This window comes from Aethalodelphis obliquidens, unplaced genomic scaffold, assembly GCF_003676395.1.
Source record: "Aethalodelphis obliquidens isolate GAN/ISIS:26980383/991018 unplaced genomic scaffold, ASM367639v1 scaffold14, whole genome shotgun sequence".
Classification (NCBI taxonomy): Eukaryota; Metazoa; Chordata; class Mammalia; order Artiodactyla; family Delphinidae; genus Aethalodelphis; species Aethalodelphis obliquidens.
This window is the reverse complement of record NW_020837958.1, coordinates 13,002,790-13,019,011: the sequence shown is the minus strand read 5'-3', so window position 1 is coordinate 13,019,011 and position 16,222 is coordinate 13,002,790. Positions and strand designations below refer to the sequence as shown.

General features: G+C 46.1%; 1 protein-coding gene across 13 annotated transcripts in view; it reads right to left on the bottom strand.

The window, feature by feature from the left end:
- The window catches only part of PAMR1 (peptidase domain containing associated with muscle regeneration 1), a 172,879-nt gene that overhangs the window by 24,859 nt on the left and 131,798 nt on the right, over nucleotides 1–16,222 (bottom strand). For all 13 annotated transcript variants that reach the window (XM_027114998.1, XM_027114999.1, XM_027115009.1 and 10 more), the window contains 3 exons: nucleotides 15,023–15,137; nucleotides 10,717–10,934; nucleotides 8,022–8,129 (listed from right to left, as the gene is read on the bottom strand). In XM_027114998.1, coding sequence (XP_026970799.1) covers nucleotides 8,022–8,129; nucleotides 10,717–10,934; nucleotides 15,023–15,137 — 441 coding nt within the window. The remainder of the gene's footprint in view (nucleotides 1–8,021; nucleotides 8,130–10,716; nucleotides 10,935–15,022; nucleotides 15,138–16,222) is intronic.

Sequence of the window (16,222 nt, the reverse complement as noted above, 5' to 3'; positions counted from 1 at the left end):
TGTCCATCCGTTACCATTGATATGGGTTCAAATGAAGAGTTCCCAAAAATTCCAGAAACCGGTCATCATTATCCCACAGATGATAAAGTTATCCCAAAGATTTATCCTTCCCTTACTGCTATTAAGGGTGATCCCAATGATGACCAGCTTTCCCCCCAAGATCAGGAAACTCTCGATGAGCAGGCTGCTCGTTATCATCGCAATGATAATCCCTGGGGATTCCCCCTTTTGAAGCCTCCACCATCTTATAATACTCCTCATCAGATGCCTGCCTTTAGCGCCCCTGCTCCCATTGCCCCCCTGATTGATCCCCTTCGACAGGCTAAGATGGCCTTAACCCAGGAAATTTCCTCTTTGAGAGATGTTTTACAACAAAAACGGGAACGCTTGGATCTCCTAAAGGAGCTTAAGGCCCTTGAGGTGGAGCTTACTTCTTTTAATGTCTCGAACGGTCCCAATAAACCCCCGCTTCGACAAAAACCAGGATCCATTAAGTTAGCCTTCCCTGTTACTCGCAGTCAAAATTTACCCACTCAAGGTGAAATTCAAGCTGAAGATAGTGAGGAAGGGGAAGAGGAAGAGGGAGAAGAATCTCCTGAACCTGATGAGGGACCAGATATTCATAATTCTTCTGGGGGCGGCCCTTTTGAACATAAATATCACCGCCTCAATTTAAAACATATAAAAGATTTAAAATCTGCTGTCAATAATTATGGGCCCACAGCCCCTTATACATTGGCAATCTTGGAGGGATTAAGCGATCGCTGGCTGACCCCAAATGATTGGCTTACCCTGGCTCGGGCCACCCTTTCTGGGGGAGATTTTGTTTTATGGCGCACTGAATTTGCAGAAAATTGTAGAGAAACTGCCCAAAGAAATGCTGAAAACAGAACTTCCCGATCATGGACCCGAGATAAATTACTTGGCCGTCCCCCCTATGAATCCAATGAGTCTCAGGCTGCTTTTCCCCCTGGTTTGTTGGCTCAAATACAACATGCTGGCCTTAAGGCCTGGCGCCGTCTTCCGCCTAAGGGTTCGCCCACAACTTCCTTGGCAAAAATTCGCCAGGGACCAGAAGAGCCTTATTGTGAGTTTATTAGCCGCCTCACGGACGCCGCCGAGCGTGTAGTGGGTGATAGTGAAACTGATAATGCCTTTGTTAAACATTTAGCTTATGAAAATGCCAATCCGGCCTGCCAAGCTGCCCTTCGGGCTCATCGTGGTGGTAGCCTGGCTGATTACATTAAGTTGTGCTCCGGAATTGGTCCCTCCCATTCTGTTGGTCTTGCGATTGGAGCTGCTCTAAAAGATTTTATTAAAGATACATCCGTCCTAGATAAACAACAAAAAACTTGCTATAATTGCAAACAACCTGGACATTTTGCCCGGGATTGTTCATTACGTAGACAAGGACAGTCATTAAAGGCTAACCCACAACAACCCCAATATCAATCCCGGGCTCCTCCCACCACCGTTTGCCCTCGTTGTAAAAGAGGCAAACATTGGTCTTCAGAATGTTTTTCAAAAACGGATATAAATGGCCAATTGCTCCCCAAAAAACAGGGAAACTTTTCACGGGGCCAGCCCCTGGCCCCTTCCTTGGAACCAAACCAAGGGGCAATTCGGTTTGTTCCTCAAAAATCTGGACAAGTTCCCTGCACCCAGATGTTGGCTCCCTCTGTCGAGCCACACCCAGAAGCGCAGGATTGGACTTCTGTGCCTCCACCGACTCAATATTAGTCCCAGAACAAGGAGTACAACCAATTCCCACAGAAGTTTATGGCCCCCTGCCCCCAAATACTTTTGGTTTAATTTTAGGAAGAGGTAGTTCCGCTTTGGCTGGCCTCCAAATTATACCTGGTGTTATTGATAATGATTATTCAGGTCAAATTACCCTTTTGGCATCTGCTTTACAAGGCCCTATATCAATCCCTAAAGGTCAAAGGATAGCACAGTTAGTATTGTTGCCCCTAAATTCTTTAAATAAGAGCCATACTAATTGTCCTAGAGCAGATGCTGCTTTTGGCTCCTCAGATGTTTATTGGGTCCAACAAATTACTCCTGAAAGGCCACTCCTAACCCTGTGGTTAGATGGAAAGAAATTTGAGGGTTTAGTCGATACAGGAGCCGATGCAACAGTTATTTCGGAAAAATATTGGCCCTCCTCTTGGCCTTGTACAGTGTCTATAACTCATTTACAAGGCATAGGACATTCTACCAATCCTAAACGGAGTTCTAAAGTTCTTACATGGATAGATACTGAAGGTAATACTGGACAGGTACAACCTTATATTTTGCCACATATCCCGTTGAATCTTTGGGGACGTGACATCCTGTCACAATTAAAGTTAATCATGGCCAGCCCCAATGAGGTGGTGACCCAACAAATGCTAAACCAAGGGTTTCTACCAGGCTTAGGCTTAGGAAAAAATAATCAGGGTATTACACGACCTATTTCCCTGGCATCTAACATAAATCGCCAGGGCCTAGGCAGTTCGCCGTTTTCTTAGCGGCCATTGACCTTCCTGTGCCCCATGCGGACAAAATACGATGGAAAACTAATGATCCCGTTTGGGTGGACCAATGGCCTCTAACAGAAGAGAAACTTACAGCTGCCACAAAGTTAGTGCAGGAACAATTGGCCGCTGGACATTTAGAAGCCACTGCTTCGCCATGGAATACCCCTATATTTGTGATAAAAAAGAGATCTGGCTCATGGCGACTTCTCCAAGATCTTAGGGAAATTAATAAAACAATGTTTACTATGGGAGCTTTACAGCCTGGCTTGCCTTCTCCTATTGCCATTCCAGCTGGCTATTTTAAAATCATTATTGATCTTAAAGATTGCTTTTTTACTATCCCTCTCCATCCTCAGGATAGAGAGCGTTTTGCATTTAGTCTCCCAGTAATTAATTTTAAAGGCCCAATGCCACGTTTTCAATGGAAGGTCCTCCCGCAGGGTATGGCCAATAGCCCCACCTTATGTCAAAAATTTGTTGCACAAGCTGTAGACCCTCTTAGGGCTCGTTGGCCTGGTATCTATATCATTCATTATATGGATGATATTCTTTTGGCTGGAAAATCAACTGATGAACTCCTTAAGTGTTATCAAGATTTAAAAGATAATCTTGCTTCCTCTGGCCTTCAAATTGCTTCAAATAAGGTACAATTAAAAGACCCATACTATTATCTTGGTTTCGAATTAAACAAAAAAATAATTACCACTCAAAAGATACACATACAAGTATCACATTTGCAAACCCTCAATGATTTTCAAAAATTTTTGGGAGATATTAATTGGCTACGACCGTATCTTAAACTTACTACGGGAGAGTTAAAACCCTTATTCGAAATTTTACAAGGGCCATCAGATCCCTTGTCACCCCGTAGGCTGACTAAGGAGGCTAAAAATTCTCTTCAATTAGTAGAAAAGGCCATTAGATGTCAACAGATTACCTTTTTAGATTATGGTCGTCCCTTTAGTTTGATTATTTGTGCCACTGCACATACACCCACTGGAGTCCTATGGCAAGATCATCCCCTCTTGTGGATACATTTGTCCGTATCTCCTAATAAAGTGCTTAAGACCTACCCTTCCTTAGTAGCACAGGTTCTTACTTTGGGCAGAGAAAAAAGCCTCAATTTTTTGGCAGAGATCCTGATCATTTGATTCTCCCCTATACCAAAGAAGAGCTTGGTTGGTTATTACAAACTGATGATAAATGGCTTGTTTCCTTATCCTCCTTTCAGGGTAATATTGATAATCATTATCCACCTGATAAGCTCCTTCAGTTTGCTAGAAAACATCTGTTTATATTTCCCAAAATCACTTCTGCTGTTCCTCTGGGAGATGCTGCCCTAGTATTCACTGATGGATCATCATCCGGTGTTGCTGTATTTGTTATAAATAATCAGCCCTATAGGGTACAGTCCCCCTTTTTATCAGCACAACTTGTTGAGCTTTTTGCCATTCTTCAGGTTTTTGAGATGTTACAGAATATCCCCTTTAATTTATATACGGACAGCTCATATATAGCTTTGTCCGTCCCCCTTTTAGAAACTGTTCCATATATTAAACCCTCTTCCAATGCTGTTCCCCTTTTTCAACAACTTCAAAGTCTTATACTTCGAAGACAAGCGCCTTTTTTTATTGATCATCTTAGGGCTCATACAGATCTTCCTGGACCCCTCTCTCAGGGCAATGATTTAGCTGATAAAAATGCCCGCCTGATGTGCACCGTAACCTCTGATTCTGTTTCTCAAGCTACTCAATTTCATCAGCTACATCATGTTAATGCACATACTCTTCGCTTAATGTTTAAGCTTACTCGAGAACAATCAAGACAAATTGTAAAAAATTGTCCAGGGTGCGTTACATTTTTACCTCTTCCACATCTTGGGGTAAACCCAAGAGGTCTATTACCTAATGAAATCTGGCAGATGGATGTTACCCATCTTGCTAAATTTGGAAAATTAAAATTTATTCATGTGTCCATTGATACCTTTAGCGGCTTTATATATGCCTCCCTTCAGGGAGGAGAAGCCACAAAAAACATTATTTCACATGTGCTCCAATGTTTTACAGTTTTAGGCAAGCCTCAAATAATTAAAACAGATAATGGGCCTGGGTATACCTCCCAGGCTTTCCAAGATTTTTGCACCCGGCTTCAAATAAAACATCTTACGGGAATTCCATATAACACCCAGGGTCAAGGCATAGTAGAAAGAGCCCATCAAACCCTTAAAAATACCATTTCCAAGCTTAAAAATAATGATTTAACCGCTACAAAAAATTCCCCAAAAAATATTCTTAGTCATGCCCTGTTTGTAATTAATTTTTTACAATTAGATAATAATGGTAGATCTGCCGCCGATCGCCTTTGGCATCAAGAAACTAAATATCAATATGCACAAGTTATGTGGAAAGACCCTTTGACCTTTAAATGGCATGGACCCGATCCACTCCTCATCTGGGGGAGAGGATCCGCATGTGTATATAATACCAAAGAAGGTGGAGCACGCTGGTTGCCTGAGCGCCTTATTAAACCTATAAGTTCTATAAAGTAATAAATTTTACCCAGGGCCCTTTTCCCTGAGATTGTATTTCTTTTTCTTTTTCAGAAAAAGATGGAGACCCTCCTAATATTGAAAGAGCGGCAGAGACGACATGAGCTATCCGTTGTGACCCTGATCCTGTCATCTTTGCTGGTTGTTGGACAGGCTGAAAGCACTCCCCACTTGCCTCAAAATTTAACCTGATACATTACCATCGCCTCGCCATTACAGAAGCAGAACCAAAGGATGATTCTGGCTGCCCCTCCACTGGAGCGGCATGAAACAGAGACATGCCTACCCCCCTCTTTGATGGAGGGTATGGGTACCGAGTTGAGTGTGGCAGCAAAGCATGCACAAGGGAAAACGCGTATATATGTATATACAAGGTAATCTCTGTTATTCCCTGTGAGTATACCTGAATTATGATAGAGGTTGGTATCTAAACATTGTTTTTGGCTTTTAGTAGCTAAGATTATCTTTGGCTCTGCCTCTCCTCCCCAAAAGATACCAAGAGCCGATGAGTGTGGACACACATACCTTGTCCACGGGAGGATTCAGGTCACTACTCCCTCACTCGGTTAATGCCCACCTCCTTAAAAGAAATAAAAAGGGAGGAAATGTTGGGAGCCAAGAAGTTTTCGCCATTAGAAGATGGCCGATACCCTGCTTCTCTTCCTGATTTATGAGATAGAAGTTCGCGCCTAAAATGAAAGCCCGCGCACGCAGCACCAATGATGATTAGCCAAGTACTTCCCTCATTCTGAATCCCGCCCCCCTTTCTCTGCAGTGTATAAATACAGCTACCGCAGCAATAAAAGTTTGAGGCTTGATCAGGATTCTGTCTTGCCTCCATTCTTTCGCGTCTCCTGCCCTTCCCCCTTTTTTCAACCCCCACAGGTTCCTCCTCGGACTCACAAGGATTTGTCCTGCTGGTCGGGAACTCCCGGGGACGCCCGGGGCCGTACACATAGGATGACCCCAAAGTTACCTGTGCACGCTAGTTAGAAGTGATGGTAGCAAACACTGCTGGTGCTCTGTCCTCGGATGCCCTTTATCTTCTCTCCCCCGCCCAGTCTACACTGTTTTACTTCCAATGGCCTGCACCTACCAACTCTTCCACTGCTCAAGGGTTATTGGAACCACTCTGGCACACAGCGTAGAAACTTAAGCATGTCCTGCTCACCCAAGGCAGCCCTTAGGCAATCACCGATTGCAGTTGGGCTATGAAAGCCCAGCTGCTTTGCATTAAAGCCAGGACACAGTCTGAGATGTACTTCACATTCCAGAGTCCATTGCCTGTTAACACTAAGGCTGGGATTTTGCCTGAAATCATGACTCTGCTTGGCTTCCTTCCCTCCTGGCCCAGCTTCCACACTCCCTTACCAGCTTCGCCTGGGGGCATGTCCACACACATCCGCATGTCAGGATTTGCTTCAGGGGAACCCTGCCTAGGTCATTAGCTGCCCTCCTTGGCTTTCCCCACATTTTGATTCTTCTTGTTCTTCCAAACGTCTCATTCCGTGTTGACAGCTGCAGTTTGTGGTACCTGTTTTAAGTCTCAAACTTCTGTTAGGACACACACAGGGTCTCGGTTACCAGAGACCCTTGATAGGTGATTCCTAGTCATAGTGTGTATTTTAAGTTCCTCTCTGCCAATGGCACAGTCCTGGGTACTGCACCACTGGGCTGGATGTCACCTCATGCTGCCATGGGCAGTGGTCAGCATTTGTACCCTTCCCCAGGGCAATGGATTTGCCCCATCAGATACATGTTCTAGTTTCTCTCCTCTGGCAAAAGTCTGAGTCTAATATCGGAGAAGAGTCATGATCTGCCTTTCAAGAACATGAATTAGAAACTTCTACCTGCTTCTGAGTGAGTTATTCCTTTGTGTTTGTTTCTTCTTATTTCTGCTGTTTGGTTGAACCAGAGTTAATGAGGGCTACTGTACCTGAGCAGGACCCTTGGACCCTTCCCGGGACAGACTCCCCCCCCCATATCCTCCACTGTAGCTCCTCTCTGAAGTACCTAGATAATAGTATCTGGTGCACATTTCCTGAGTTGTTTTACAGATGCTAAAACCACCACCAAGTGGAAGAAATTAACTACTTGATGATCATGGGCATGTAGCTCCCAGACCTACCGGCACCTAAGGACTGATAATGTTTATCCCTCTGACACCACTCTGTTACCTCACCATCAACTGATCAGAGAATTGTACACGAGCTGATCACATACCCTGTGACCCGCCCTCCCTCACCTGGCCTTTAAAAATGCTTTGCTGAAACTCTTCGGGGAGTTCCGGCTTTTCCTAGCCCTAGCTGTCCTGGACTCCTTGTAGGTGCCCTACGATAAATGCCGCACTTTCCTTCACCACAACCCGGTGTCAGTAGATTGGCTTCACTGCACGTGGGCGAGCAGACCCACGTTTGGTTCAGTAATACTACTATGGTTCTGCTTCTGACTTGTGTCTGAGAATGTGGGTGACTCAATGGGACAGCCAGGATACAGCTCAGGCAGGAGGTGGGACTTGAGTGGTGACAGCAGAAGGGGAGCCGTCCTAGAGAACGATGTGTGGAATTCCATAGCTGGCATGACTCCAAAATTTGGATCCTGGGATGGACAGGGAGTTCAGACTCTGGGCCCCAGGTGGGTGTATGATGGTGGCTTTCTACCGTTGACACTTTCTCACTGTGTTTGAGCTAGGAATGTTATTCAAGGCCACTGAAGGCGTTATCTTTTTGAGAGCTATCTGCAGCAGTTGAGGACAAAACTGGGTGGTTCCAGACATCCTGACTCAAAGGTAGCCCAGCCCTCTTGAGATCCACTCAATGGCAAAGCCTACATTATCCACCATCTTGGAGGGACCACGGTAGACAGCAGGGAACGACGCCCCCGGCAAGCTCCCCAAACCCTCTCCATGCCAGCCCCACGTGACACCTTAACTCCCACTCTGGAGGCAAACTCACGATTTTCACAGCGCTGCCCGGTGTAGCCTGCCAGGCAGGCGCACTTGTAAGATCCGGTGTTGTCAAGAAGGCAACTGCCGTCATGGAAACACGGCGCCGAGGAACAGGCTGTAAGAGAAAAGGCAACTTCTCTCAGTGCCCCGGGCAGTGAGTCCGTTTCTTCAAGCCTCCGGTCTTTCACTTGTTCGTCAGTCTTCCTGCAATTTTTTAACTCCTTTTATCGATATCATGTTACCATTGTTTGAGGTTGCCTAAAACAGCTGCTCATTAATCAAATGCTGCTGATGTTATCTGATGTTTTCCAAGGCCCCAGAAGTATGCTCCAGACACTTAAGAGTCTGAGACAACACACACAGGCGCACCACACAATTAAAGCGGAGGCGGGCTTCACCCCCTCCTGTAGGCGCTCGGTGGGAGACAGCAGCCTTGGGTAATAGATCATCTTTTTTTTCAAGGAAGCTCAGTATCCGGGATACTGGGGGAAAGGAACCGGAAGATGATCTTCATGACACTAGTGAAAGTGTACTCAAGAAGTTTCAGACACGCATTCTGTAAACAGTAGTCCCTTGAGATACTGAGAGTTAAGGTCTCAGATAGGGTGGGGAAATGCTACTGGTGTTAAATGATAATTAACCAGATTCTCTACTGCAGAACTTCTCGGAACACTCCACATTCTGAGGTGCCTTGTGAATTTCTAAGAATGTACATAACATCCCACCTTTCACAGGCTTATCTGACCTGAGAGACTGCATTTTACAGAGTGTCCTGGGGACTATTTTTCTACAGAGAACACTTTGGGAAACACTAGTCTGCTTGTTACCCACCAATTCCACATTCATTTACCCTGGTGTAGAAATATATCACTCGGTCAAGTTCAACAAACCCAAATCGAGTGTTTGCTCTGTGTAAGGCACTGGAGGGATACAAAGTTGAACGGGAGCTCCCACTCACCAGATCAGAGCCTTTGGAACAAGAGTAGGCAGTGACTATAAACTGAAGCATGATTCAGTTAGTGTCAGAAAAGAGAGAAAGTGCTAGAAGACATTCAGAAAAAGGCAAAGCCACAGCCCATCAGAACAAGGGAAAAGGCTCAACGGGAGGAGAAATCCGATAGGGCCTTGAAGGGTGGGACTTGATGGGCAGGAGTTGGGAGGTGGGTTTAGTCAGAGGGAGTAACTTGAGCACAGGCGGGACGCTTCGGGTGTTTGAGGAACGGGAAGAGCTCTGTCTGACTGTTTGACAATGGAGACCAGAGTTTCCAGAGTTCTCCAGGGGAGGTTGAAGAAGAGACCCTCCTAACTCTCCCCTCAGTCACAGGGTCACAGGCTGGCGAGCCACTGCTGCCCCCAACTGCTGACTGCCATAAACACCCCCAGATGCATCTCAGCCTCAGCTGGTAGGGCGTCACCGAGGGGCAAGGATTCAGCCACAGGCCGACCGCACCACAGCAGCAAAGCTTCTAGAACTCCCAGGCTCTGAGCAGCTGCAGAGGAGACTGACATCCCGGAAGGAGGCCGTCACACGGGAGCAACTGCCTAGAGCTCCTGTGGGACCATTCTCCGCGCGAGGAGGCTGGGGAGGGTGGGCTGTCTGCCGGTCTTGCTGAAAGGACAGGGCGGATGCCACTACTGCCCGCCTCCCTTCCTGAGACTTCTGTATCACACCTTCCATAAGGAAGCTATAATGGTCAATTGCAATTTTTAAAATTCAGTATTAAAATAATAGAACTTCCAGCTCGAGTTTATTTTGTAAAACCTGATGCAATCCAATCTCTGAGGACTGAGCACTTTGTTCATTCTGGCCAAATCCTACTTCCTAAATGAACAGGACAGGAGGTGAAGTCAGACTCAGAGTTACTCATAAAGTATGTGGCATTTCCTATGTTGTTTAAGACTTTGAACACCTATTTGAAAGATGACAAAGGGAGGCTCAGGGCATGCCTGGGGCAAGGCGGCTACTGAGGGCTTCCTCTGTACCAGACACTGTGCTAAGCTCTTCATCTGTTCTGTCTTCCAGCACCTCCTTAACGGAGCAGGATCTAGGGTTATGTCCTTACTCCCTGATTAGGAACATGAGGCCCAGAGAAGTAGAACTTGTCCAAGCCACACGGCTTAATCTGCTAGGGACCAAAGCTAATGCTCTTAACCATGACAGCCCCTAATAGAAGCTCTAGAGCCAAACTGTACAGATCCCTGGTTCCATCCCCAGAGCTGTGCAACAACAGACAAATTACCTGGTCTCTCTGTGCTGCAGCATCTAAACAGGGGAGTTAATAATTCTTAGCTCTGGTCCTAGTGAGCGTTTCTGAAATATCCCTTGCCATTGCTCTCTACCTTCTTTTTTTTTTTTTTTGCGGTATGCGGGGCTCTCACTGTTGTGGCCTCTCCCATTGCAGAGCACAGGCTCCGGACGCGCAGGCTCAGCGGCCACAGCTCACGGGCCCAGCCGCTCCGCGGCATGTGGGATCTTCCCAGACCGGGGCACGAACCCGTGTCCCCTGCATCGGCAGGCGGACTCTCAACCGCTGCGCCACCAGGGAAGCTCCTCTCTCTACCTTCTTAATGTGCAGGTTGCTTCTGAGAACCCAGCACGCTGGGTTTTAACAAGGCTGGGCAGGGAGAAGGGGGGTGCACAGAAAGGAACGTTTGTCTGGAGCACAGCCATAAAATGCGACACTCGTCTCCCTGGCCTTTACCTGTGATCTCCTCAAAGACGGCATGGAAGCCGTCAAAGTTCTTGGAGCCATCTGAGTGGAAGAGGACGTGGAGCGAGGAACCCGAGCTTCGGATGGGAGCTGGCCGCTCGTTGCCACAGAAACGCCTGATGATCTGACTGTCGCTGCTGTCCCCGTCACGGACCTCGACATAGTCATACTGGCACATGTAGTCAAACTCCAGGCTCAACATGACAATCCTGTGGGTGGAGAGGGTGACAGCAGGAAACAGGTGGGCCCCAGATAGTCCTTACACCCCTGGGCAAGTTCAAGGCCAGATGATAAACAGGTCTCTTGAAGAGTGGTGTCATTGGCCTGATGCGATAGGACAATGGTCCTGGAGGACTTGAGGTCAGATACATTTCTTTTAATGTGTGTAGGTAGGTATTCTGTGTGCAGGTGTGTGTACGCACACGCCCAGGTGAGGGGAGTCCCTTCGGAGAATCTCTGCACACACTGGCTCTTCTTCCAGGAGCACTTCTCCTCTCAGGCTGCGTGGCTGGTTCTTTCCTATCCTCGGGTCTCAGCTTAAATATTCTCTCCTCAAAGAGGCTTCCCTGACAACTCTTTCTAAAGGAGATCCATTGTTTTCTTCATAATGCGTAGCTACATTTTAATTTCTCATATTTATCTCCTTGACTTTGTGAGTGTGTGCGCATGCCCGTCTCCTCCCCTTGACTGCAAATTCCTCGAGGGTAGAGTGTGACACCTGTCTTATTCCACCACTGTTTGCTTAGTGCCTAATGCAGTGCATGGCGCATAGAGACTAAACAAATATTGCTGAATAGATGACAATGGATACTCTATCGTAATTTTACAACTGGAGAGTGGAAAAGAGTATGTTGTCTTGCAAGACCAAGTAAAGGAAAAAACCCTCTGCACGCTCTTCTGTCTGACGGAAGGATCAGAAGATAATTATTCTCTTGGTAACAATTCTTGCCCCAAAGAGTAGAAAAAGTAGCACCATATCAAAATTTCAGAATTGAAAGAGATCTGATATATCTGTGATTACCTTAAAGGGGTCTTAGGTTTGGAAATACTGGGGTGCAGATCAAAAAAGCAGAAGGTAACCTTAAGCTCCCATTTCCAAGAGATAAGAAAAGAGGCAGTCACATCCCAGGGCAAGAGAGGAAAAGACATTTTTTAGAAGATTCCCAAGGGAATGCCTAAGTATCAAGTTCACAAAATGTACGTCTGTATCTTGTCCCTCACAGTTTGGAGAAGTTAGGCACAGACAGAAGAGCTCAGAACTACAACCTGAAAAGTTGGGACCTGGGCTATTTCTACCACCTTGGGTAAAAACTTCAAGAGCCAGAGTTAGAGAACAATCAGGATACTCTAAATGCTCTTAAAGGTCTTACTGAAAAAGAAACCCAATCACTGAGTGTGCTTAGTGTTTATTTTTCAAAGATGTTTATCACAAAATCTTTTGCTAGGGAGTGTACGTCCTATTAATCATACTTTGTGAAACATGCTGTAGCATGTAAGGATCTGACTTCTCATCCAGATGCCACCACCAACTCACTGTGAGCCTTGAGCAATTACTTCTTTCTCTGGGCTTTGGTATCTTAGTCTAAAAAGGGCAGGAGGGGGGACAAGGCCACCACCCAACAGAGATCACAGCTTTTTCTGAAACTGAAACATGAGACATTGCAACTTGTATTTACATTCATTCATTTGTTCACTTATTCAACACATTTGTGGCAGGTCTGCACTGTGTCAGACGCTGTTCTAGGTGCTGAAAGTACAGCAGTGCTCCAAGTAGACACAGTGCCCGCCCTTATGGAGTTCGGATCTGGGGGACAGACAATAAGCAAGGAAACCAGAAAACAAAGGAATTGTTGGCAATAGAGACAGTGGATGGACTTGAGATTATTTTACAAGTAAGGAAGTAGATTTTGTGATGACCTGGCTGTGGGAGGTGATGGAAAAGGGGGGCATCAGGGATGACTGCCAGCTTTTGGGCTGAACACTAGGCTTCAGAGTATTTATGTCCTTACTATTATCCCTGGCCAGCAGGTCCAGGTTTGACTGGAAGGAAAGAAATCTACATATTTCCAATCCCTAGGGCCCTTTCCCGGGCAGGTGATGTGCTTCTCAACCCTTCCACCATTTTGGACTTTTGTTTGGCGGGGTTAGGGGGAGGGGATTTATTTTGTATCCTGTATCTCCTGAGAAGCTCTTTAAAGGCCCCTGAGGGGACCACTGGTCCTGGTCCCTGAGCTGCTGAAAAGTTAACATGTGGCATTTAACACCTGCCATTATCATCCTGCCAGACCCAGCCTGGAGCCCATTCAGCAGAACTGTGTGGCCTCTCACTTCCTCCTTGAGTTAACCTTCCTCTGGGAAAGTCCACTTAAAGAAGCTTAACCCCAGGACCTGGGGGAGCAAGAAGACCAGCTACTAAGTGCAGCTTTGATGAGAAGGATTGAGAAGGGGACCTGATTTGCCGGATCTTTCCCAAGCAGGTATCGTGTTGCCCCTCCTGAAGGACAGAACACCATGGAGGAGCCAGCTGGCATGTGGTAACCTCCAGGTGCATTGATCCACCCAGAAAACACCTACTGAAAGCCTGTGCCCTAGAAGATTAGAGATTTCCATCACCGGCAACCTCCCCACTGGTTAGAAAAGGGAAGAGCTAGGTGGACAATGTCCCTAGATGTCCCAGGGGAGAGTGGGCCACTCTGCTTCCCTAGAGAGGAAGAGCAGAGGTGCTTGCCAGGGGAGAGAAGATACACTGGAAGCAGGGAGCCCTTCTTTCAACTTTATTTATGCAACAAGAATGCACCAAGCTGGGAATGTGAATTGGTACAGCCACTATGGAGAACAGTATGGAGGTTCCTTAAAAAACTACAAATAGAACTACCATATGACCCAGCAATCCCACTACTGGGCATATACCCTGAGAAAACCATAATTCAAAAAGAGTCATGTACCAAAATGTTCATTGCAGCTCTATTTACAATAGTCCGGAGATGGAAACAACCTAAGTGTCCATCATCGGATGAATGGATAAAGAAGATGTGGCACATATATACAATGGAATATTACTCAGCCATAAAAAGAAACGAAATTGAGCTATTTGTAATGAGGTGGATAGACCTAGAGTCTGTCATACAGAGTGAAGTAAGTCAGAAAGAGAAAGACAAATACCGTATGCTAACACATATATATGGAATTTAAGGAAAAAAAATGTCATGAAGAACCTAGGGGTGAGACAGGAATAAAGGCACAGACCTACTAGAGAATGGACTTGAGGATATGGGGAGGGGGAAGGGTGAGCTGTGACAGGGCGAGAGAGAGGCATGGACATATATACGCTACCAAACGTAAGGTAGATAGCTAGTGGGAAGCAGCCGCATAGCACAGGGAGATCAGCTCGGTGCTTTGTGACTTGTGACCGCCTGGAGGGGTGGGATAGGGAGGGTGGAGGGAGAGAGATGCAAGAGGGAAGAGATATGGGAACATATGTATAACTGATTCACTTTGTTATAAAGCAGAAACTAACACCCCATTGTAAAGCAATTATACCCCAATAAAGATGTTAAAAAAAAAAAAGAATCCACCAAGCACCTGTGTTGTGTACCGGGCCCTGTTTCAGGCACCTGGATGCAGCAGTGAGGAGGCCTCGCGAACCAGGATGCACTCATGTTATTTATCTATACTTACAATAAACCTGGGTCTGTACTTTGGACTGTGGCACAAATGAGTCACATTTGTGAGGGCCCCAAAGCTCTATAAGAAGAATCAGCTTATCTTCCACGCATGTGAAATAATCAGTTCATTGGCTGCAGGGGCGGTGGCTGTCTTCTGAGAACAGCAATGAAAGGGGCTGTGATGAGCATGAACCCCAGCCTAGAGGGCAAATCCCTTGAAGGCTAGACCCGTCCTTATTTCTTCCCTTCCCTCCCATAGAGTCTAGTCCGGTACTGAGTGAATAGGAAGGCTTGGTCAGGATCTGGGGGTTGGGGGATAGATTGCTCTCGGTGTCCCGCTGTGTTGGTATTATCCTTGGGTCACCGTCACCTGAGCCTCACTGTCGTTGGGCAGTGAGTGACAAACATTTAATTGACTATAGCTTTACCCAGGCCTTAGCCCACAAAATCACTGAGAGGTAAAGATTCTAATATACATTTTCTGCTTTTAAAAATGAAGTTCTGATGATTAGCCCTTGGTCACTAGGATCCAGGACCTTTGGTCCTGTTACTGTGTTTAGTAATTTTACAACTTTGGTCCTGTTACTGTGTTTCGTAATTTTACAACAACAATTCTGACCCCAGCCCCTTACCTTAGCTGGATGATAAACCCAGGTTTGGTGTGAATGGTCCATTCGCAGTGAGCATTCAGGGGGTAGCTCTCCAACAAAATCTGGCCCTTTGGGACTCGTAGAACCTGGCCACATCCTAAGAAGAGAAGATTGGGGAATGGAAATTGGAGTCAACAGGAAAGAGATGGTAAAAGGTCGCAAAGCCCCTGAGCTCATCCCACACCCTTGAGAACAGAATGGAGAAGGATATTTCTACTTCTCAGGCACCTGGCAACGTGCTAGGCAATCGGCAGTGAATTGTTAATTCCTCTGATCCAGCCAACAGCTTGAGAAGAGAAGTAGTACCATTCCAGTTTTCCAGATGGAAAAATAGATAACCAGAGATTAAATAAATAACTTGTCTAGCTACTAAGTGACAAAGCAGAGATTTAAACCTGTGTCTGGACGTAAAGTCCAAGCCACTCTCTCCCCTGCCTCTCTAAGACGGCCGCATGCCAGCCTGCTGCTGCCACCTTACCAGGCTCAGAAAGCAGGCCCTCCCCGCAGCTCTACATGGGACACTGTGGCCTTTGTCCAGAGTCTAAATCTGCATAAGACCCTTTGGTCTGTGTTCCCTGCACATTTGCTACCCCACAAATATAACCCCAAAGCAACTCCTTCCTGACCCCCCTCCATCCATTTAGAAAATGTATGTATTAATTTGTTCTGTGAGCAACTATGTGATAAACACCTGCAGGGGGACATGAACTCCAACCATTTGGACTGGATTAGTGGTTTTCAATTTTTTTCTACCTCCCAAGCCCTTTTTTTTTCCAGACAAACTCTTATGAAGACCACCAATTTAATTTTTAAAAATGGATCCAAGAGGGGCTCCTGGTTGAAGCAGAAGCTGGGGCCCCAAGCCCTCCACTCTCACTATCACCTTGGTCTCCTGAGTTACCTCCAAGGAATCCCCAAGATTTGAAAACCACGGAACAGAGTCTTCATTAAATTATATCATATCTTCTAGTGTTAAGCAGAGATGTGTAAGATGCACCTTAGTTTTACAAAAGAGTTTGGGGGAAATGTCTTGAATTGGTGTTATAGAAAAAAATGTTATCTGGGTCATGTAAATAAACTATATTTTCTACCAGAGTTGGCAAACTATGATCCATGGGCCAAATCCGGCTTCCTGCCTGTTTTTTAAATAAAGTTTTATTGGAACACAGCCACACCCATTTT